This window comes from Podarcis tiliguerta (assembly GCF_965153285.1).
Source record: "Podarcis tiliguerta genome assembly, chromosome: 3".
Classification (NCBI taxonomy): domain Eukaryota; kingdom Metazoa; phylum Chordata; class Lepidosauria; order Squamata; family Lacertidae; genus Podarcis; species Podarcis tiliguerta.
The window spans coordinates 114,845,063-114,869,195 of NC_139536.1; the positions used below are offsets into that span (position 1 = coordinate 114,845,063).

The 24,133-nt window shown below is 44.4% G+C and overlaps 1 protein-coding gene across 1 annotated transcript; it reads left to right on the top strand.

Annotated features, from left to right (window-relative positions):
- Nucleotides 1–12,706: 12,706 nt before the first annotated feature.
- Nucleotides 12,707–17,796, top strand: LOC310675229 (interleukin-17F-like). Its single transcript, XM_083435506.1, has 3 exons — nucleotides 12,707–12,988; nucleotides 14,689–14,918; nucleotides 16,987–17,796. The coding sequence occupies exons 1-3, from the start codon at nucleotides 12,962–12,964 to the stop codon at nucleotides 17,234–17,236; spliced, it is 507 nt and encodes a 168-aa protein (XP_083291632.1). The 5' UTR covers nucleotides 12,707–12,961; the 3' UTR covers nucleotides 17,237–17,796.
- The last annotated feature ends 6,337 nt before the right edge of the window (nucleotides 17,797–24,133 follow it).

The following is a 24,133-nucleotide window of genomic DNA, read 5'->3' on the forward strand; positions in this document are numbered from 1 at the left end:
TCATTTCTATCCTGTTCCTTTCTTGCTCTGGACCTTCATATATCTTCCCAATAAGAACTGCTCAACCTTCTCTTTTGCTAGTTAACCCATTCCCGCCCCCCCCCCCCCAGTGATTAGCTGGAGGTTTTTCCTGTTGAATCTGCATATCTAGTCTTACTTTTCCTTCTTTAAATCTTCCATTTCCCCCTTGCTTTTAGCTCTCCTTCCCCCCCCCCCCACTTTCAAAGGATTTTAGCAGTGCATCAAAGGTGGATTTTGCTTTTGTAGAAAACGATGCAATTATTTTCCCCCTATCTATATTGGGAGGATATTGGCTAATTTTAACTGTTTGCCTTATTTTTTCATATATTCCAAAGGCTGCTTGCATCTAAATACGGTTGTAACTTATTCAAAACTTTTATTCTAATCATTTTGTATTGTCTTTCCAATTCCCACCAATTGTCTATATTTTCTTTAAACAAATGATTCAACCTTATAATGCCATTAACTCTTTAACTGAAAACATGAGTTGAAACAAGTAATGATATATAATACAAATTAAACCATTTAAACCATGCATTACAAATACTTTCACCATAAATTTAGCTGAAGGACTTGAAAAGGACTTGGGTAAATTAGAAATGAACAATTCCATTAGACAGAGATAAAGTGCTTTAATAATAAATCCATCATACTGTCCATTAGAGGGTGATAGAGTCTCTGAACATGAACAAATTAAGGAACTAGCAGCTTCATCAGGAAGCAAATATGCAACCTTAGAAATCAACACATTATTAGAATGATTACATTCATTTAATGAAAGAAAAGTGCCTTAGAACTGAGTGGCTTAATTAAAAACTAAGTTTTTTTTATGAAGGGAAGCTTCCTTTGCTGGCGGGCTATTTATACTGCCATAATTTCAGCAGTAAAACCCACCATAGAAACGGAGGAGAGAAAGAGACTCCACTCCCCAAAGCAAAGAATGGAGAGCCATCACAAACGCCAGCCCCAATGCCCAAACACTGGGTGGCATGCAAATGATGGTTACTTTCTATTAAAATGTATATATTGCCCTTGCAGCTGAAGATCACGGGGCAGTTTACAGCATAAAAATACAAAACAAAACCACAAAATACATACCACTACTGCAACCAATAACCCCCTTGGAAGAGCATTCCACAAATGGGGAACCACCACCACAGAAAAGGCTCATTCTCATTTTGCCACCCTACGGACCTTGCATGGAGAAGGCACACAAAGGAGGGCTTCAGATGATTATCTCAGCCCAGAGAGGTTCATGTGGGGTGAGGCGGTCCTGAGCTGTTAAAGGCTTTATAGGTCCAAACCAGCACCTTGAATTTGGCGCAGAAAATTAGAGCCAGTTCACTTGGGCCAGGAATGGTGTAATATGCTCCAACCATCTTGTCCCAGTGAGCAATCTGGCTGCCGAATTCTGCACCAGCTGAAGCTTTCAAACCATCTTCAGAGGCAGCATCATGTATAATGTGTTGCAGTAATCTCATGACAGCCATTGTTTAGTTGTTTAGTCATGTCCGTCTCTTCGTGACCCCATGGACCAGAACACACCAGGCACTCCTGTCATCCACTGCCTTCCGCAGCTTGGTCAAACTCATGTTTGTAGCTTTGAGGACACTGTCCAATCATCTCGTCCTCTGTCGTCCCCTTCTTGTACCTTCCAACTTTCCCAACATCAGGGTCATTTCCAGGGAGTCTTCTCATGAGGTGGCCAAAGTCTTCGAGAATCATCTTCAGGATCCTTCTAGTGAGCACTCAGGGCTGATTTCCCTAAGAATGGATAGGTTTGATTTTCTTGCAGTCCATGGGGCTTCTCAGGAGTCTTCTCCAGCACCATAATTAAAAAGCATCAATTATTTGGCAATCAGCCTTCTTTATGGTCCAGCTCTCACTTCCATACATCACTACTGGGAAAACCAGAGCTTTATCTATACGGACCTTTGTCGGCAAGGTGATGTCTTTGCTTTTGTCTTTGTCCATGGAGTTTTCTTGGCAGGGATTCTGGAGTGGCTTGCCGGTTCCTACTCCAGGTAGATCACGTTTGGTCAAAATTGTCCACTATGACCTGTCCGTCTTGGGTGGCCCTGCACAGCATAGTTCATATCTTCTTTGAGTTATTCAAGCCCCTTCGCCATGGCAAGGCTGTGATCCATGACAGCCATAGGCAATGTCAAACCAGTTACAGCAACGGGGAGAACGTTCCTCTCCTGGCATAAAAGCACAGAGGAAGTTATTCCAGTGACCACTTTCTGAGTGTCCTATGCAAAGAAAAAGGCAATAGATTGGCAGAGGGGGGCACCTATATAAGACAACACAGAAGCCTCCCCAGAGCAATGCCCTATCACAGGCAAAGGATCCTTTTCTGGGGGCAAGGCGCAAGACAAGGAACACCTGCAGTCTTACAGAACCCACCCAGATGTAGTAAGTGGGGAAAGGAAACAGCTGAACCTAACTTGAACCTCCCCATGGAGAAAGAGCCCTTTTCATTTGTTACTCATGAGGAGGGGGCAAGCATGATGGCAGGGGCTGCAGGTAACATGTTCAACCCCAGAGTCATGCAGCTCCTCCTGCCCTGGTTGCACTTGCCACAACTTCTGCTGTGCGGGGGTCTCCTCTGTGCATGGCTGCTCCCCCTCTGATTTAGAGCCCCGTATGGCATGAGGACTCCTGCCAACCTAGCAGTTCGAAAGCACGTCAAAGTCAAGTAGATAAATAGGTACCACTCTAGCGGGAAGGTAAACGGTGTTTCCGTGTGCTGCTCTGTTTCGCCAGAAGCGGCTTAGTCATGCTGGCCACATGACCTGGAAGCTGTACGCCGGCTCCCTTGGCCAGTAAAGCGAGATGAGCGCCACAACCCCAGAGTCGGTCACAACTGGACCTAATGGTCAGGGGTCCCTTTACCTTTATGGCATGAGGAACAAGATCTTGGCTGCAGACATTGTGCCAAGGACAGTGGGAGGCCACATGACCCCATCCCTTTCACCACGTTTGCCCTCTTCACATGTGGCACACATGAAGAGGACAAGCATGCCAGGACGGCAACAATCATGGCAGTGACAAAAGAGGAAAAGGACGAGAATCCACACAGATGGCCCTGGAAGAGCTACTTCAGAGAGCTGTATAAATTTGTAACCATGGGTGCGTGGGTGGGCGTGGGACCACATGAACTGGCCAAGCCTTCTCCACCCATAACCTGCACCAGTTGATCAGGAAGGCCTGAAGAGGAATTTAAAAAATGCTCAGTTGAATGCACGTCCTAAGCATAAGGAGAGTTGTAAGTGGTTCAGTTTAAGCATGACCTTCAAAATTAGGACTTATTTCCTGGCAAATATCTGCTTACTGTTAGGCTGTGAGATTTAAGCCTGATTGGGAACAACACCATCAGAGTTAGCATCTGCTATCGGGAGCAGATGAAACATGAAAAACATCATGTACATCTAGTAGCATCCGGAGGGCTTGGAATCATGGAATTGTAGAGTTGGAAGGGACCACAAGGATCATCTCGTTCAAGGAGGGAGAAAGGTTGTTTTCTGCTGCTCCAGAGAAGCGGACACGGAACAATGGATCTAAACTACAAGAAAGAAGATTCCACCTAAACATTAGGAAGAACTTCCTGACAGTAAGAGCTCTTCGACAGTGGAATTTGCTGCCAAGGAGTGTGGTGGAGTCTCCTTCTTTGGAGGTCTTTAAGCAGAGGCTTGACAACCATATGTCAGGAGTGGTCTGATGGTGGTTCCTGCTTGGCAGGGGGTTGGACTCGATGGCCCTTGTGGTCTCTTCCAACTCTATGATTCTATGATTCTAACTCCCTGCAATGCATAAATCTTTGGCCCAACATGGAGCTCAAACCCACAACCCTGAGATTAAGAGTCTGATGCTCTACTGTTGACTTGCTAGAACAACTTCACTGGCTGCTGTTCTGTTTCTAACCTCAATTCAAATTGCTGGTTCTCACCTATAAAACCCTAATGATTCTCCATTGTATTTGGTTTACCATGACTCTAGGACTATGCTCCACTTGACTGTTCTCTGGTGAAACAGAACCAAGGTCACTTTTAGGAAGAGTTTCCCCTGAGCACACAATTGGAGTGAAATTCTCCAGTCACCTGTGTTCTGGAAGGGCACGCCCCCCTCAACCCTGAGAAGTACCATGAAGGTGTGTTTAGAGACATGTGTCCTGAGCATGGATGGCAACAACAGTGACATCGAACACATCCTCAACAAGAGGAAAGATAAAGGAGCAACTGAACAGAAGGCTCAAGGCACACAGCAATTTGTAATGACAGCCTCAACATGAAGTTTAAATGCCTTAATGCTTCATTGATTAAGATTTTCAAACTGATAAGCCTTTTTGCACTCTTCTTTAGCTCCTCTTTCCACCCCACAGGAGCTGTCTTGAGTGGTTTTTCCTTACAGAGTATTTCTTTACATAGCAAATAAAATGGAAGAGATAAAAATTAGAGTGTCTAGCAAAAGAATGAGAGACTCTTGAATTGCTAAAACTATGTCTATCACGTACAATGGGCACATCTCCCTCCTTTTTCCCCTGCCTACAGGCAGTTTTCCCCACTTTTAGTTTCAGAGCTTCCAGACGGAAACTGATCAGCCTTGCAGATAACAAATTTGAACCATTGCAGCTTTGTAATATGCAAATATGGAAGATATGAAAATGAACTAACCTGATTAGGCTGACTAAACTTCTGATTCCTATCAGGTACAGTTTGCTAAGTCAGCTGTGGTGTGTGGGTTGTTGGTTAGAATTGGAACTACATTGTAGCTTGATCTTCTTCTTTGGCGATCACTCATAGCCGAGTAAGATTGTCTTCCATAAACAAAACCATGTTTATGGAAGACAATCTTACTCAGCTATGAGTGATCACCAAAGAAGAAGATTAAGCTACAATGTAGTTCCAATTTTAACCAACAACCCACACACTGCAGTTGAATCCGTAAGTGTCTGTGGAAGCCAATTCTGGATCCACACATCCTTCCACAATGGGGTACATTGGTTTCCGGGCGGGAGTTGATTACGGTGTGGATTTGCCAAGCGTGCCTTCCTCTTAGCATGTTTCTCCCTTTCTTCTTGAGTTTGAGTGTCTTCAAAGCCCATGGCACCTTTGGTAAAGGCTGTTCCCCAACTGGAGCACTCGCAGGCAAGTGTTTCCTAATTGTTGGTGTTTATACTACAGTTTTAAAGATTTGCCTTGAGAGAGTCTTTAAACCTCTTTTGTTGACCACCAGCATTACACCTCCCATTTTAAAGTTCGGAATGGAGTAGTTGCTTTGGAAGACGATCATCATGCATTCGAACAACATGACCAGTCACTACACGACCACCTCCTAGCAGTGGGAGATTCCCGGTGCTTTCCCAGGGTTCAGTTTCCTTGGAATGAGGGACAGCAGGGACTGTGGTGTCTTTGTGATATAAGGTTTACTTCAGGCATAGGCAACCTCGGCCCTCCAGATGTTTTGGGACTACAATTCCCATCATCCCTGACCACTGGTCCTGTTAGCTAGGGATGATGGGAGTTGTAGTCCCAAATCAGCTGGAGGGCCGACATTGCCTATGCCTGGTTTACTTACACATACATTCAGGTCCCACTTTCTGAACACAATGTGTTCCCACGAAATGGTTCAGTAGGTGAGTGTTTGTATAAGGAGCTGAGCATTTCCATTATTTCCCATGGGAACATTCCTAATCCATGATTTGTCTCTTCTCCCTCCCTCCCACCATACTTTCTGCCTAAAACTGTTGCATAAAGGGGAAATGATCCCCTGGCTCCAATGTAGGAACCTGCTCCTGTCCCACACGGGGATTGAACCTGCAACCTTGGTGTTAGCAGCCCCACACTCTAACCAGCTGAGCTATCCAGGCTGTGTGTATGTGTGTGTGTATGCGCAACAATGAAGGGAAGATTGCTTTTAGAAATTTGCCTTGACTACTCATCTTTGTCCGCCCTGGTTAACTGTTCCTTGTGCCTGGGTGGATTCTGTTGTTTTTTTTTTTAAATAATATTTATTGAACTTTTAAGAATTACATAGAAAAGAGAAAAAAGAGGAAAAGAGAGAAAAGAAAGGAGGTAAGAAAAAAGAAAGAAAGATAGAAAGATACAAAATTACATAATAAAGAGCAAAAACAAAATCACAATACATCAAATACATCAAAACACAAAAAACACCAACACAATTAAAAACAAACATAAAAAAAGGAAAACTCCGATCTTTAACCTTATCTTTCATTGACTTATTTCCTCGACCTCCTCACACCTCCCATTTTTGTATTCCAGTTAATAATTAAATCAGCAAATCCTTTCCGTCTTTCACTGCTCTCTATCGTTTAGTTGTCTTAATTTATTTTAACCTTATCTTACCATCAAAATCTTAAAATTTATCTATACTTAAATCCTTATCATATTTCTACTAAAGTCATATAATTTCATTCCACCATTTCCCAACATTCCTTAATTATGCTATATTTCTCTGTATAAAATTTTAAAAATTTTCCCGATCTTCTTCCACCGTCTCTTCTCCCTGGTCTCGGATTTTGTCAGTCTTTTCTATCAGTTCCATATAGTCCATCAGCCTGGTGCTCTTCTATCCGAGTGCCTGGTTGGATTCTGAAAGTCTGATCTATAATTGAATTAGCATTGTCCAAGCTGAGTTCTTTGGGATATTCCTTGACCTACCCCATATGATAGTAACATCAGCTCTGACCTCCCCACCATGCCCCCCCAATGACTTGGCAGTGGGAATCTAATTGACGCAAAGCACAAAGAATGCTATTTCTTTAGGTTTAAAGGGCAGCCAATGTGTGCCGGAACTGCCCTCGATAGCAAAAAGGAAAGGCAGAGGTGGGGAATCCGTTTAGACACTCCTTGTGACCCCGGTGCTGCTTGTAGTAATAATAATTTCCATTTGGTGTATTACCTGACAAAGAAAAATAGAACGCTGTGTCAAATCTGTGATACGCATTTCTTTACCTCAGACAGACAGTGGGGGGAAATAAAATAGGTCACTCTGCCATTCCGCTCCCTTCCTGTCATAACGGTTAGTCAGCAGGGTCTTTTATGGGCAGAGGAAGAACTTTTACCAGCAGCAGGCATCCCCGGAAAGTTATACTCCTATAGGGAAAGGTTACCGTCATAAGTGATACGTAGTATGAAAAAAAGCGTTGTGGGAACTTAATTGGAAAGGCTTGCAAATATTAGATAGGCTTAGGATTTAAATATGTAATGTTAGGAATTAATATGTTTAATGCCAAAATAGAAAGATAGAAAGATGTTAAGTGATTAAGTTAATTTTATGAGAAAATTGGTTTTGGAAAACTGTTAAAATGATATACACTGAAATTCAACTAGGGGGATACGAGGAAGTCACTTAACAATGTCACTAAGATTGGCTTAAAACGGTTGAGATTTATGTTGGTTTGTCTGTTTGTTTGTTTAAAAAAATACTTTGGAAAATCAATACGATTTTTTTTTGGGGGGGGGGGAAGTGTTGTGGGATTTGTGCAGTATACAGGCTCCCCCTCCTGAAGAGGAATGTGAATGGACCCACTCTGCACTAGCAATGGGGCAATAAGTCAGTTTTGGTTTCTCTCCATTTCTCATCTTTCCAAATGTAAGTTCAGTTCTCCACAACTCCATATCTCTCTGTGTATGTTTAAAAGTCCTCGTGAAAATCCTCCCACATTTTAGTGAATTTTTTTAAAGGCAGTTTTGCCCAATGCAACGCATGTTTGCAAAGTTGTTGTTGTTTAGTCGTTCAGTCGTGTCCGACTCTTCGTGACCCCCTGGACCAGAGCACGCCAGGCACTCCTGTCTTCCACTGCCTCCCGTAGTTTGGTCAAACTCATGTTGGTAGCTTCGAGAACACTATCCAACCATCTCGTCCTCTGTCATCCCCTGTGGTTTGCAAAGTAGTTCTCCCTAATAATGCATGTCTAGTGGTCACTTAGTCTGCTGATAAGTAAGTTGGGAACAAGATCCAGGGGTATCAACAACGTTCAAAATCTGGAAGTACGGTATATATGAAAACTTAGGCAAAACTTTTCATTTCTATTTGTACAAAACAAATCTATTTTATAGTAGTAACTTGATGGAACATGCTTTACAAGATTAGCACAAGTATGGACAATAGATGGTTGGAATGTGAATCAAATACTGAAATTCAACACACACACTGTAATTTATGGTGGATTTGCAAGAATGTAAATAAATTTTGGACACAAATAAAATATGCTGTGGAAAGAATAATCCAATTAACAAATAGAATTAGGACCAGCTTTATTTTTATTGACTTTTAATTTTCAGTGCACTTCTCTGCCGTTTCCCTAAAAACAAAAAACCAATTTTTAAAAAGTGGATTTCTTGCAGTAGGGTTCTACAGCTTGCAGCCCAGCTAGAAGAGCCAAATGCAGGATTCCCAGCTGCTCTTGAGAAAATGGTTCCATCTAGCACATAGTTCAGTTTCTTCTGTATTCCTCCAACAATATGGGAGTAAGGACGTAATTCTATGACGCACTATGGTGATTAGGAATGCAGAGCTCTCCGAAAGGGCTTTCCTTTAAGCTGTAATGTCAATTTTGATGCAAGGTTGTCTCTTTAAGGAAAAGGAAAGGGGTCAATATCATGAGTTTTCCAGAAACACGAAAAGTGCTCATTTATTGTCAGTGCAAAAAAGTATTCTTGACAGGAAGTTGCCTTATATCAGTTTGCACCTTTGATCCATCCTGCGCAGTATTGTCTACACGGATAGGCAGTGGCCCTCCAAGATTTCAGACAAGGGGTATCTCCCACAGTTACCTGGAAGGATGGAAGTTGAGACATTCTGTGGGCAAGGCGGGTGCTCTTCCACTCAGCCTTTCCCCAGAACCAGAAACCTTCTATCGCCAAGTGAATGAAGGCAGGTGGAAATTTGCTGCAGAGGAATAGCTGCGGGATGTGTTTGAAAAGAAAAAGTGACCCCTCATTTCCCCTCTGAATGTGCACTGGATATGTCCACCACAGCAGTCATGGAGCGGGGACTGGGACTCATTGAAATAATAATAATAATACTAATTTTTATTTTTCCCCCTCCCTCCCCAGGCTCAGGGCGGCTGGGTGACCTTGGGCCAGTCACACTTCTCTGAAGTCTCTCAGCCCCACTCACCTCACAGAGTGTTTGTTGTGGGGGAGGAAGGGAAAGGAGAATGTTAGCCGCTTTGAGACTCCTTAAAGGGAGTGAAAGGCGGGATATCAAATCCAAACTCTTCTTCTTCTTCTTCTTCAATAATAAAAACAAGTTGAATGAATACAACTTAAAAACAATATTAAAATACAACGATTAAAATATTGAAACATTAAAATATTAAAATGCAGCCTCATCACAGGAGGAGAAAGGAAAAAGAAAAAAGAAAGAGAGGGAGGGGGAGGGAATCAAATTGGCTCCAAGCCAAAGGCCAGGCGGAACAACTCTGTCTTACAGGCCCTGCGGAAAGAAATCAGATCCTGCAGGGCCCTGGTCTCATGAGGCAGAGCGTTCCACCAGGCAGGGGCCAGTGTTGAAAAGGCCCTGGCTCTGGTTGAGGCTAATCTAACTTCCTTAGGGCCCGGGACCACTAGGGTGTTGTTATTTATGGACCTTGAGGCTCTCCGTGGGGCATACCGGGAGAGGCGGTCCCGTAGGTACGAGGGTCCTAGGCCGTGAAGGGCTTTAAAGATCAAAAGCAGCACCTTAAATCTGACCCTATACTCCACCGGGAGCCAGTGCAGCTTGAAAAGCACTGGGTGAATATGCTCCCATGGCAGAGACCCCGTGAGGAGCCTTGCTGCAGCATTCTGCACCCGCTGGAGTTTCTGGGACATAAAATAGATGATCCTATAACTTATTGCATAGGCCTGGGTACGGGGGCGCTCATTGAACTGATGTCACAGAAACTATCCATTAATAGGCACTTATGGCACATCTTCATGTTGGCATCCATTTGTCTCAGGAGACAATGGAGGAGTGTGCCCTCCATCTGTTGGAGAGTTATAGCACCTGCGGCGGCTGTAGAGACCAAAATGGGAGAGACATGTTTTATTGCAGCTGGGGCAGATGAAGGCATCCACTTTCTTCACATCCACAGTTCAAGAAGGACACTGACAAAGTGGAACGTGTCCAGAGGAGGGCAACCAAAATGGTCAAAGGCCTGGAAACGATGCCTTATGAGGAACGGCTAAGGGAGCTGGGCATGTTTAGCCTGGAGAAGAGGAGGTGAAGGGGTGATATGATAGCCATGTTCAAAAATATTTAAATGATGTCACACAGAGGAGGGAGAAAGGTTGTTTTCTGCTGCTCCAGAGAAGCGGACACGGAGCAATGGATCCAAACTACAAGAAAGAAGATTCCACCTAAACATTAGGAAGAACTTCCTGACAGTAAGAGCTGTTTGACAGTGGAATTTGCTGCCAAGGAGTGTGGTGGAGTCTCCTTCTTTGGAGGTCTTTAAGCAGAGGCTTGACAACCATATGTCAGGAGTGCTCTGATGGTGTTTCCTGCTTGGCAGGGGGTTGGACTCGATGGCCCTTGTGGTCTCTTCCAACTCTATGATTCTATGATTCTATTCTATGATTCTTCTCTCTGGGTTCCTCCCAGCACTCATTCCTCCTCTTGGCACTGCCATGGATATACAACTTGACTGTTTGTCTCCAGGCAAGGGATTCCCACAGGCAACTGATGCTGCCAGCCTTCATGTCATGTTTGCAGACATCTTTGTAACACAGAGTTGGTTTGCCAATGGGCCTGGTGCCAGAAGCCAGCTCCCTGTAGAGCATGTCATGGGATCCTGCAATTTCCCATTCTGTGGACATGATCCAGCACACATGTTGCCAAGAAAGGAGTGTGAACATGTTGGGAATGTGGGCTTGGGAGAACACATCTTTGAGACTCTGCCCTGCCAAGTGGTGCCCAAAATCTTCCTGATGCAGCACATGTGGAAGGCATTGAGGCATTGCTCCTGGTAGGCATAAGTTGCCCATGGCTCACTACCATAAAGCAGCATGCTCAGCATGAAAGCCTAGTAGACCATCATCATGGTATTGGACATTAGCATCACGTTCTCCCATACCCTTTGGGAGAGGTGAGCCATTGCTGTAGCTTCCCTGCCAATACGTTTGCCCAGCTTGGCATCGATGGAAAGGTTGCTGGTTATGATGGAGCCCAGGCAGGTAAAATGGTCTACCACCTCAAGCATGTGGTCATCAATGCTGATGTGTGGAGTGCTGGCAATATCCAGACTCAAGATGTTGGTCTTTGTTGGGCTGAGGCTGAACCCCATGCAGGCTTGGGCAAAATGGTTGATGAGACTCTGTAGAGCTTTCTTGGAGGGCGCTGTCAAGGCATAAGAACCCACCACCTAGGGTGAACAGACCTCCGTTGCTCTTTGAATGGAAGAACACACTGTCTTTAGTCAAGCTGAAGGCATATGAGAGCAACAGGGAGAAGAATGTGCCAAAGAGCTGGTGCGAGAACACAGCCCTGTTTCACACCACTCTTTATAGGCAAGGTGTCTGCAGAAAAGCCATCATTTTGGACAGTGCAATGCATGTTCTTGTGGAAGGGCACAATCAAAGGCAAGCTACAGCGCTTGTACTTTTTGCCAATCAGGTGGAGCTTATAACTCATAACTGCGGCCTCCTGTGTTGTTTTTGCTGCATTAGCAGCACTGAAGTGACCTATCTGGATTGTGTATATGGAAGTCCTGGACTGCCCAGACAAGACCCCTTTATCACATACGGCTCCACAATTGTGCAGTATTCATTACTACTAAAGTTGTAGCTGGAGCCATGCAGAATTGCAGCGCGAGTGCAGGGAAAATGGGTTTTCCAAGGACAAGATCTGTGAAAGGGAGCCTGGCTCCCTTTAGAACAAATGGGCATTGCACTCCCAATGCAGCAATATCATTTGCTTGAAAGGGAGCAGCAAGTTGCTATAATCCTGGGGTTGGATGTAGGTTCAAAACAATGGAGCTGGTGGACCCCTGAGCCCATTTATCGCCTCACAACCCAGCTCAGCCAACATAATTGTTGTGGGACTAGGATGCTGCCCTGAAATCACTGGAAGACGTGGAAGAAATAAGAGACCTATGATGTACAATGGATGTTGAACGTGGCAGAATTTACCGTATTTTTCGCTCTATAAGACGCACCAGACCACAAGACGCACCTAGTTTTTGGAGGAGGAAAACAAGAAAAAAAATATTCTGAATCTCAGAAGCCAGAACAGCAAGAGGGATCGCTGCGCAGTGAAAGCAGCAATCCCTCTTGCTGTTCTGGCTTCTGGGATAGCTGCGCAGCCTGTATTCGCTCCATGAGACGCACACCCATTTCCCCTTACTTTTTAGGAGGGCAAAAGTGAGTCTTATAGAGCAAAAATACGGTATTTTTGCAGGGCTGACAGGGTAATTGTCTAGTTTATATCCCTATGATGGATGCTTGTCTACGTGCTTTCATACACAGATTATGAACGTATGACATAGATCTAGATTGCTCTATTTTACAATAGGTAAGTTGTAATGATGCAATACACTAAAAAGGGGAAAGGGGAAAAAACGCTTCTCAGGCAAGCTTGCCGTTATCTTGTAGGCCATCTGTTTTTCATTCAAACAAATCTATTGGTCTAGATTCCCCATAACTAGGTAGGTGGTATATTAAATGCATTTCCCTTGCTGTCCCCTGGTGTACGTATGTGACATGTGACACTTTCGAGGAAGTGGTCGAGGGGAAAAAAGGGTAAATGTCAGCCACAGCTGCCCCTGAACCACAACCGAGGGCGGGAAGACTAGCGAATGGAAAAAACTGGCTTTGATTCTGAAGACAGTATAAAAGGAGATTGGGATTGCACATACGGACACGATTCAAGGTACTGATACTCAGGTGCAGAACCTCCAGCAATAGGCTCCTCACAGCAGAAAAGAAAAACTACTATGGCGTCTACAAGATTTCCCTCACTGGTGAGTACACTGATAATACAGATTGTCATTTATGGTGTATAGAACTCTTAGTACCCATTTGTGTCCAACTTAAAAAGTAGAGGCGTTTGACGCTGCATTTTACTTCTTACTTCATCCTGTTATCAGTCTTCCTTCCACATGCAGAATTTTGTTAGTGAAGCTTCAATCTCCCAACCCACTTGCTACCAAAAATTGAAGCCAATGGTTATCTAAGTCTTCTGTCTGTCTATCCATCCATCCATCATTATAGCTTCAACAATAAGCTATATTTAATTAGCGTAATATGTGTAATTAATGTAGCATAATATGTGTAATTAATTTGGACAGTACAGTTTAAAGCATTTGGATAACAACTATTTCCTTGAATTCATGAACTTCTTTTTATGGAGGGATTTTCATCCCGTAGATAAGCTACCAACAAAGCTTCATAGCTATGACTCTGATCCCACCAGCTCTGGGTTAATGTTTCACATAACTGAATGCTTTTCGTAATCTCATAGATCTAAAGCTACTTTTAGATTTGAAAGAGGACTGATATATAATCAATTCATTCTCAGCAGGAGTTCATGGTTTCCCCCCAAGTACCACTTCCCCCTTGTGAATTTATTTGCTTGATTGGCACGCAAATAAACATTAACAAATAGAACAACAAATAGAACAATTTTGGAAGCAAGTTTTGAAAGCGATATCTCAGATTACAGTTCAGACAACCTCAGCTTTTGCCTTACTTAATTTATATACTTCAAATATAGACTAATTAAGAAGTTAGGAATTAACAACGTATTTACTAACAGCAGCTAGAATGGAAATAGAACTTGGATATTTAATGAATATCGACCACTGGGTATAATATAGTCTGGCAAACAGTCATAATGGAAAAGCTGTTGTAAAAACTGGAGGTGGCAAAAAGAAGATAATTTGTTTGGCGCAGTATTATTAAATATACAAATGAAGCAACACATGGACGAGAAATACCTACAACATATGTTGCCATAAAGTGTGGATAAGCAGGAAATTCTCTTTAGCTCATTCCTATTATTCTGAGTTTTCCAAGTGAATTTATTGAAGAAGCCACTGAACTGGTTTACTGTAATCATTGTAAAATAATACATTTAGTATTTTACACCCCTAGTGACCCATTTTGGGGTCGTGTCACGCCTTATTTATAATTTTGTAAGAAAAAAATATATATTTATAAAGTAAATAAATATTAACATCCTAAATGACTTGTGACAAGCGTGTGATGGCTCAGCTTTTCCTCAAACTTTTGCCAATGAGATTTTGGCTTTGTTTGAAAACCGTCTATCAGTCCTGGCCTCTATCACAAACTGGCAGCGGTTTAGCCCAGCTGCAAAACTCTCAAACAGAGAGTAGTCAGGAAAGTTGCTTTTGGTGAAAGTGATTAGACTTGATATATGTGATTTATTTATTTCTTTAAAAAGACAGGTTTAGCGTTTTGCCACTTCACCAGTGAGCCCCCACTGCTCGATGTTTTAGGCTTCAGAGGAAGGGCTTCAGGGTCACAACTCTGGCTTTCAGTAAAACATGGCACCCTTTAAGTGCTTCAATATTAGCAGAGCGTCTAGTATAAACTGTTTTGTGCAAAAACCTATTTTATGTCTACTGTCAGTTTCAGATTATACCTCTGGCTAACCTGTACTTGATAAAACAACTCATTTTGTATCTGTTCTCCCTTTCAGGTTGGGTTGTTGCTGCTGCTGCTTTCAGCTATGAATTTAGCTTCTGGAAAAGCCGTTAAGCCTGGGAAAAACAACGAGGAACCCAGGGAGAACTGTCCACCCCAGTCTGGAACCCAAGAGGATTTCCCTCCAAAGTCCCTGACATTCCAAGTCCACATTGGCCGCCCACAGCCAGCCAGTGAGGTGCCTCAGGACATCAGGAACAGATCTGTATCTCCATGGGATTACAGGTATTATCCTTATTCTCACTGAATCAAATGTGTTGGCTATGCAGCAGAGCATGCATAGCAAACCCACCGTGCTTCTTCAATACTTTAAAATGTCTAGGGCTGCCGCAAGAAAGGACACAATTTTGTAGCTACTGTCAAACCCAGGAGCCAGGCGGGTTTTCTGGGAAACAGACTGGAGAGAGAGGGAGAGCTGAATTGTCTCCATGAAGGGAGCAGTTTTTTTCTTGCTGAGGTGTTTGGACCTTCCCCGGTCCTGCTTCTGCCACTCCCAGGTTGTGCTTCATTGATAAATGCCAGGGCTCACCCCTATCTGAAGTTGTAGCCTCGGACAGGGGCTCCTCATCCAATGAGGGGCTGCTGGTTCAACTTGCCCTGCAATGGGGGAAAGGCACTCTGCACATGATAACAGCCATGCTTCACATTTGTGCTACTAATTTGTGTCTTTTCAAATGGAGCCCGACCAGCGGGCAAAGAGGAACTCTTCAGCAACCTGGGTGCCTGTTGCGAGGGTCCTAAAGCTTAAATTACCAGAGGAGCATGGGTGCTTGGATTTTGTGCCCTTGCCCACCAAGCTTTCAGAGCCACAACTCTATAGTCTGCACCACGGTAGTTACAGACAACTGCCTTTGAAATGGAAGTTATTTGACTCTATAGCAGGCTTCCTCAACCTCGGCCCTCCAGATGTTTTTGGCCTACAACTCCCATGATCCCTAGCTAGCAGGACCAGTGGTCAGGGATGATGGGAAATGTAATCTCAAAACACCTGGAGGGCTGAGGTTGAGGAAGCCTGCTCTATAGTGTGGAACACAGAGTGTTTCTCTGATGGCAGAATGCTTTTGAGAACTTCATTCCTCCATGGCTGCTCCTTTTACTCCCTATGTCTACTGGTAGTAATCGGCTGCTTGGTCTATGCACAGTTGCCTTGCCTTCCCCTTGGAGTATATCTGCTGCTCAGTTTGAGGGCACTCAGTTTGAGGTGCCCGTTCACAGGTAATCATGGTAGCAGTCCCAAGTAAGAGACTCTTGATCAACGCAGTCCGGGCATGTTTCCGATCTCACATTCTTCTCAGCAGCACTTGCTTTGAGAACCTCCTGCTGGATCACCCTCCTCTGCCTGCTTGAAACCAGGAATGGGTCTCTCTCACCTTCCCTTGCGTCACGGGGCAGGAGTAGAGAACCCCTTGCAGCCCAAGGACCCCATTTCCCTTAAGTCAGCCTTCCAGGGATATATGCCAGGAGCAAGAGCCTCCTGCCTCCACACAGTCAGCAGTGTTCCCACCATGCAAAAGCCACAGGTTTCTAAACCTACTCCCCTCTCCATCCACCATTCAGGAAAGCAAGAGGCATTCTCACATTCCAGTACTAGAGGGAAGTAAAGAGCAGAACCAGTGAGGGGGGTGGGGTGGCCTGGAGAGTCTTAAGAGACCGGAGGGCCATATTTGTACCCCCAAGGGCAGTGGCTGAGGCTCTCGACCCCTGTCACGGAAGAGGTCTGACAGCAGCAGGAACTGAGAGACAGTGTGGTGTAGTGGTTAAGAGCGGTAGACTCGTAATCTGGGGAACCGGGTTCGCGTCTCCGCTCCTCCACATGCAGCTGCTAGCAAGGTGACCTTGGGCTAGTCACACTTCTCTGAAGTCTCTCAGCCTCCCAGAGTGTTTGTTGTGGGGGAGGAAGGGAAAGGAGAATGTTAGCCGCTTTGAGACTCCTTCGGGTAGTGATAAAGCGGGATATCAAATCCAAACTCCTCTTCTTCTTCATATCAAATGGTAATGTATTATTAATATAGTAGTCCATAAGCAGCCATCAGCCATTTCCTTCACTTTCTGATAACTTGCAGCCTCTCTTCCTTGAAGGAGTGGGATGTGTGAACCTCTGGAAGACTCTTCCATTCGAAGAGACCCTACCTTCCCCGCTCACAGAACTTTCTACAAGCCGGCCATTCCTGCTTCTCTTTGGCCAAGAGTCTAATTTAGCACTAGAGCTTCCCATTGTATGCAGCCAGCTTCAAGGCTCTACGTGTTCTGATGAACTAACAGTCTTGCCCTTCTTTTGCCTCTGTATTTGCAGCATTCACGAAGATCCCAACAGGTTTCCCCATGTGATTTCGAAAGCCACCTGCCGCCATGCCTTCTGTCTGGACAGCAAAGGCAAACCAAACATAGCCCTGAATGCTGTTCCTATTCAGCAGGAGATCTTGGTTCTTCGACGGAAGCAGATTGGTTGCCAGCAGACCTTTTGGCTGGAGAAAGAAGTGATTAATGTTGGTTGCACCTGCATCATGTCGAGCACCAGACCCTATGCTAATCGAAGTGCCTGAAAAAAGCAGAGAATTGACCAACGGAGGTAAACGATCCATTCCAGGCTGACGCTTTCCGAATCCAAAACACATTCTTTGATGATTCAAAAGAGAAAGAAACTGTTATCTCAGAGATGAGCAGAAACAAAGACACCGTAGAATTAGGAAAGATTTTGTGCAACTTTCTTACTAGATGACACAACTTTAAAATGCCATTTGTTTCAAAACATTTAAGTAGGCCCTGAAAATGTTGAATATATATTCCTCCTGGCCTGAGGCCACGATGGCAAAATAATCTCTCCTAGCTAAAATGGCCTCTTCTCTTCACTTGCCAAAAATGTAAAAGTCCTGCAAGTGTTGCATCCTTTACCCCCATGCTATTGGTCAGTCTTATTGAATTGTATGTTCTATGTCACGATATAAATGCATATGAAATGTGAAACTCATGGAGAAGCAAAGAGAAACTTGCTTCCAGCTGTATTTATAAGACCTATTTATATAACTTGTATTTATGCACCTGCAAATTATAATTCAAAAACATGAGTTATTTGTATTTATTCAGTAACTTAAACAATGAATAAAAAGACAGAAATATTGAGTTGTCTGTTCACATTTTTCGAATTGAAAACTTTCCTAGTGGTGAAATGTTTAAGAGGACTGACCGTTGGCACGGGCGAGCCAGGCCAGGCCAGGGGCTTGTTTTATGCATTGTAGAGGCAGCTCAAGGCCATAGCTCAGTGGTTGGAGCATCTGCTTGCAGGCAGAAGGTGACAGGTACAATCCCTGGCTCTCCAGTCTGGGCAGCTTCCTAGGCCATTGAGCAATCAGATGCGGATCTCTTGTGACTTAAATGCCAGCGGAAGACTCCAATAGCTGCCATGCTTTTCCCCAGGGAAAGACTGAGGGAGGAACGGGAGTCCGGCCCTTCTCAGTGTTTCAATCCAACCAGCTGCCTCTTCCACCTCTAAGACCCAGCTACAATACGATACGATAATCTTTATTGTCATTGTCCCATACAGAACAATGAAATTGGGGGGAAAATAATCTACATAAGGCATTCAAAACCAACAAGCCTGCTATCCCAGCTATCCCAACCTGGTTAGCCCCCTAAAAACTCTGATACCCCATTTTAAAAATACAATATACTCCCATAGAGACTCCGTAAAGGTAAAGGGACCCCTGACCATTAGGTCGAGTCATGGGTTGCGGTGCTCATCTTGCTTTACTGGCCGAGGGAGCCGGCGTACAGCTTCCGGGTCACGTGGCCAGCATGACTAAGCCACTTCTGGCGAACCAGAGCAGTGCACGGAAACGCCGTTTACCTTCCCACCGGAACGGTACCTATTTATCTACTTGCACTTTGACGTGCTTCCGAACTGCTAGGTTGGCAGGAGCTGGGACAGAGTAACGGGAGCTCACCCCGTCGCGGGGATTCGAACCGCAACCTTCTGATCGGCAAGTCCTAGGCTCTGTGGTTTAACCCACGGCACCACCTGCATCCCAAGAGACTCCTTACACTGCGTTTAAAACCCAAATCACATTTGGATATAAACTGTTTCTCAGGCGGCTAGTCCTACAAATGGCATCTTTCTTTCTCAAATGCTGAATGCGATTTCACAGAACAGTTGCCATGTCAATGGAAAGGGGAGAGAGACACAATTAAGCAAACTTTCTCTTTCCTCTGATCTCCTCTTTGCTCAGCACTCCTGCCAACTCTCTCAAACTTTGTTCAGATCACAACTTCTTTCTGAGACCTCTTCCCCCTTCCCCTCCCTTCAGAAGCCATTTCCAACCCCCCCCCCCCCGCTGGATGGCCGCTTCTTGGCTTCTGGAACTTTGCTGCAAATTGACCAGCAGCAGACAATTGACAGGCCTGCATTTGCCTCAGTGTCTAGGGCTGCCATATGTCCAGGTTTTCCCAGACACGTCTGGGAACAGGACTATCAAAATGGTGTCCGGGTGGATTTTTAATGAATCAGTCAAATGTCCAGGGCGAAACCCAAATGTATGGCGTTTTTTTAAAAAGAAAAACTGTTGTGAAAATCCAAAAACAATCACCTCAAAGACTAAGTATTTGGGGGAGATATCCCCAATGGAAAGCTCAACAACTTTGCCCAGGTGTAAAAAAGAAAGGGAAGAAAAAGAAAATAAAGGCAACCCTATCAGTCTCTCTCTCTCTTTTAAATGCCTATTTGTGTGGTGTTGGAGAGGAGGGAAAAACGCTGGTGTTAGCGATTTGGTTTGATTTCATTTAGATTCCATACTCCATCCCAAGGGCCCAGAGCAGTTTGTACCAAGGTTTCTCTCTCTTTCTAAATGCTTAATAGTTCTATCCCTAAGTGGCTCTCAAAGATGGCATTTAAGTTAAAGGTAAAGGTAAAGGGACCCCTGACCATTAGGTCCAGTCGTGGCCAACTCTGGGGTTGTGGCGCTCATCTCGCTTTATTGGCCGAGGGAGCTGGCGTACAGCTTCCGGGTTATGTGGCCAGCATGACTAAGCCGCTTCTGGCGAACCAGAGCAGCGCACGGAAACGCCGTTTACCTTCCCGCTGGAGCGGTACCTCTTTATCTACTTGCACTTTGATGTGCTTTTGAACTCCTAGGTTGGCAGGAACATTGAAGTTAAGAGACATCAAATAAAGGAAAAAGTGAAATTGTTCCCTTTTTTGAAAAACAAACATACAATCACACAATAAATAACAGTTTTTTTAAAAAAAAAAAGCTACCCAGGGGATAATGCCTTTTGCAACCACTCACCCGCTAGATACTGAGCTGTTACAATGATGCTGCAAAATGGGCCAGGTGAGGAGCAGAGCTCAGTCCCAGGTGTGATGGTGGTGCCTTTGCAGCTCTGCTTAGGAGGCAAGTGAGTCTTCCCAACTCCCAGCTGCCATTGCTTCAGTCTTCCGCATACAAGGGTGTCCTCTAGAAGTGAAATCGATTTCTGCACCAGCTTACGTGCTGGACATCTGTTCCTGAGCACCTTCCTCCTCCTCCTGCGCTTCCAAGTAGAGGTACATGTGGGCTTCTTGTTAAAACTATGTGAATGCAATTCCCTGATCTGGACCTTGCGCAGAGTATGACTCAGTAAGCTCTCCACACCAAGAAAAGAGTTCCAAAGTTTTATTGCAAACTGTCCTTAAACTTGTTACAAAAAAGAGGTGTAAATACAAATAAACACATTGCTCTTAAACAACTAGCAATGCAGTCCAGTTTTCTTTAAGTTCTTACTGGTTAATATACCAAGAAGCAGGGACCGAGCAATGGGAGCTCACCCCGTTGCGGGGATTCGAACCGCCAACCTTCTGATTGGCAAGCCCTAGGCTCTGTGGTTTAACCCACAGCGCCACCTGCGTCCCCGACTGTGTGTGTGTGTGTGTGTGTGTGTGTGTGTGTGTGTGTAGCAGCTTTTAATTACTTAAAATGGCTGATTACATTTACAGTATTTCTAATGTGACAGCGCCAGCTTGTAATCTTGGTGGATATTGCGAACTAACAAAGATTGTTTGTGTGCGCGCGCATATGCACCATGCCTGCTACAGCGTCACCTTGTGGTCTGGCTGATATTGGAGTCTAACCAATAAAGATTTCCTCTGGGTGCTTCTGTGTGTGGCCTGGGCGGTTTTAAAGAGGCCCATTGGCCCGCTAGCATTGTGCATTCCTGTTGACTGATTACAGTAAATGAATAAAGACCTAGCATTTAAAGTTAATAAAGTTAATAATCATTATTAAATAAATAAATGGAAGTAAATCAGCAAGTTGGAGAGAGAGAGAGTCAGAGCAACGTTTTAGAGCGACCTTCGATTTCTCTTTGAGTCCAAGGGAGAAGCAAGACCTTTATGGATGTTGAATGCTGTGAACCCCTCCATTGTAGGTTCAGGTTGTACAGAACTGCAAATAAACCATATATCATGAAGACCCCACAATCTCTGCTGCCCCTCCTTCCGAGCCCTGCGCAAGTGCCCGAAAGCCCTGGGACCTTGCACCGCTTGGAGATTGGGGTGCTGTGCAGCAATACTTTGGGCCAGATCTGCAGAGGGACAGTTTGGGCAACCACACATTTTGTCCCGGAAAACCCTGCTGGTGGTCCTGCCCTGTGGAAAGCTGATGGAGGGCATGTGGTTGCTTTTCTCTTGCATATTTCCCTGAGTGACTTATCAGGAGGTTTCTGTTCACTCATAACAGTTAAAAAACCATAGACAGCTTTTCAAGCTCCTTCCAGGAATGTCTGCTGAAATGAATCTATGGCAACCAACCCAGACCTCTAAAATATGGGCCATTTTTGTTTTTGGTGTTTCAGCCAACAAGTGCTTTTAACGGAGCCCATGTCTGGCTCTCTTCCCCTCCTGCGTAGGTGCCTAGCAGTGTGGTTGCAATGCTGAGTCAGCCTGCCCTACATTCAACACTTTTGCAGAGCACTTCAGGGTGGAGAAGGCAGCCTCCTTGGGAAGGGGGAAATGTGTGGCATTTCATTTGGGTTGGCATCGTGGCTGATCTCGTGGGCCACTGGAATGGGGGCTGCTTCGAACATTTCTTTTCACCCAAAACCCATAATCTGTGAAGGAGACAAGCTTGTGTTTCGAAAAATATGTGCAAGGCATGTAAAACACCTGCATAGCAGCCATAAATGGCTTGGACTCACTATGCATGCACTCCTTATAAAAACAAGTATTTGAATCATAGAATCATAGAGTTGGAAGAGACCACAAGGGCCATCGAGTCCAACCCCCTGCCAAGCAGGAAACACCATCAGAGCACTCCTGACATATGGTTGTCAACCCTCTGCTTAAAGACCTCCAAAGAAGGAGACTCCACCACACTCCTTGGCAGCAAATTCCACTGTCAAACAGCTCTTACTGTCAGGAAGTTCTTCCTAATGTTTAGGTGGAATCTTCTTTCTTGTAGTTTGGATCCATTGCTCCGTGTCCGCTTCTCTGGAGCAGCAGAAAACAACCTTTCTCCCTCCTCTATGTGACATCCTTTTATATATTTGAACATGGCTATCATATCCCCCCTTAACCTCCTCTTCTCCAGGCTAAACATGCCCAGCTCCCTTAGCTGTTCCTCATAAGGCATTGTTTCCAGGCCTCTGACCATTTTGGTTGCCCTCCTCCAGTTTGTCAGTGTCCTTCTTGAACTGTGGTGCCCAGAACTGGACACAGTACTCCAGGTGAGGTCTGACCAGAGCAGAATACAGTGGCACTATTACTTCCCTTGATCTAGATGCTATACTCCTATTGATGCAGCCCAGAAGTGCATTGGCTTTTTTAGCTGCCGCGTCACACTGTTGGCTCATGTCAAGTTTGTGGTCAACCAAGACTCCTAGATCCTTTTCACATGTACTGCTCTCAAGCCAGGTGTCACCCATCTTGTATTTGTGCCTCTCATTTTTTTTGCCCAAGTGCAATACTTTACATTTCTCCCTGTTAAAATTCATCTTGTTTGTTTTGGCCCAGTTCTCTAATCTGTCAAGGTCATTTTGAAGTGTGATCCTGTCCTCTGGGGTGTTAGCCACCCCTCCCAGTTTGGTGTCATCTGCAAATTTGATCAGGATGCCCTTGAGTCCATCATCCAAGTCATTGATAAAGATGTTGAATAAGACCGGGCCCAAGACAGAACCCTGTGGCACCCCACTAGTCACTCTTCTCCAGGATGAAGAGGAACCATTGATGAGCACCCTTTGGGTTCGGTCAGTCAGCCAGTTACAAATCCACTGAGTGGTAGCATAGTCAAGACCGCATTTTACCAGCTTCTTTACAAGACTATCATGGGGCACCTTGTCAAATGCCTTGCTGAAATCAAGGTAGGCTACATCCACTGCGTTCCCTTCATCTACCAGGCTTGTAATTTGGTATCTGTAGAGATGCCATTTTGGATTTCATGGAATCAGGAGCAGTGATTCAAGATGGAATTTGAGCAACTCCCTTGTAGATATATATTCAAGATTAAACGTCAACAATACGTTTCTATATGCCATTTGTGGATGTAACATACCTCTTAATAACTATAGCAATGATAGGTAGAAATAACTTTTCCAAGTTGTTTTAAAAGGTTATGAGTTCTCTTTCCTATTCGCCTATGATAGTTACCATAAACAACCAATAGTTATTTATTAGATGCAGTTTTATTGATTGCAAAATAATATATTGCAAGATTACTGATCTACTCATATAATGCATACTTTCCCATTAAGCAGATGCTGTATTAAACAGGTGATAAAAAAAGGACTAGTTCTGAGGCCAGAATTAAACTGGTAGAGGGACGCGGGCGCTGTGGTCTAAACCACTGAGCCTCTTGGGCTTCCCGATTAGAAGGTTGGCGGTTCAAATCCCTTTGACGGGGTGAGCTCCCGTTGCTCGGTCCCAGCTCCTGCTAACCTAGCAGTTCAAAATCACACCAAAAAGTGCAAGTAGATAAATAGGTACCTCTCTGGTGGGAACGTAAACAGCATTTCCATGCGCTGCTCTGGTTCGCCAGTCATGCTGGCCACATGACCCAGAAAAACTGTCTGCGGACAAATGCTGGTTCCCTCAGCCTGTAAATCGAGATGAGCGCTGCAAACCCAGAGCCATCTGCGACTGGACTTAACTTAACGGTCAGGGGTCCTTTACCTTTATGTATTATTAATTTTGGGTCAACTGGGATGATACCTACCTTACTGAATTAAAGGAGGATAATGGTGGGGTGATAAAGAATATTATTTTGTCACTTGAATGAAATAAAGTATAAAACTTTTAGGTATCTCTTGGATGAGGTCCAGATTAAAAGACAAAGTGACGTCATCAGCATAATGAAATGCTGAAGAGAAGAACAATGCCATCACAATAGATGTGGAATTATAAATATTGCTGGAATGTTTGGAAGAAAATCGACTGCCTCAATGTGATCTGAGTAAGGAATTTCTGGAAAAGTAGGGGC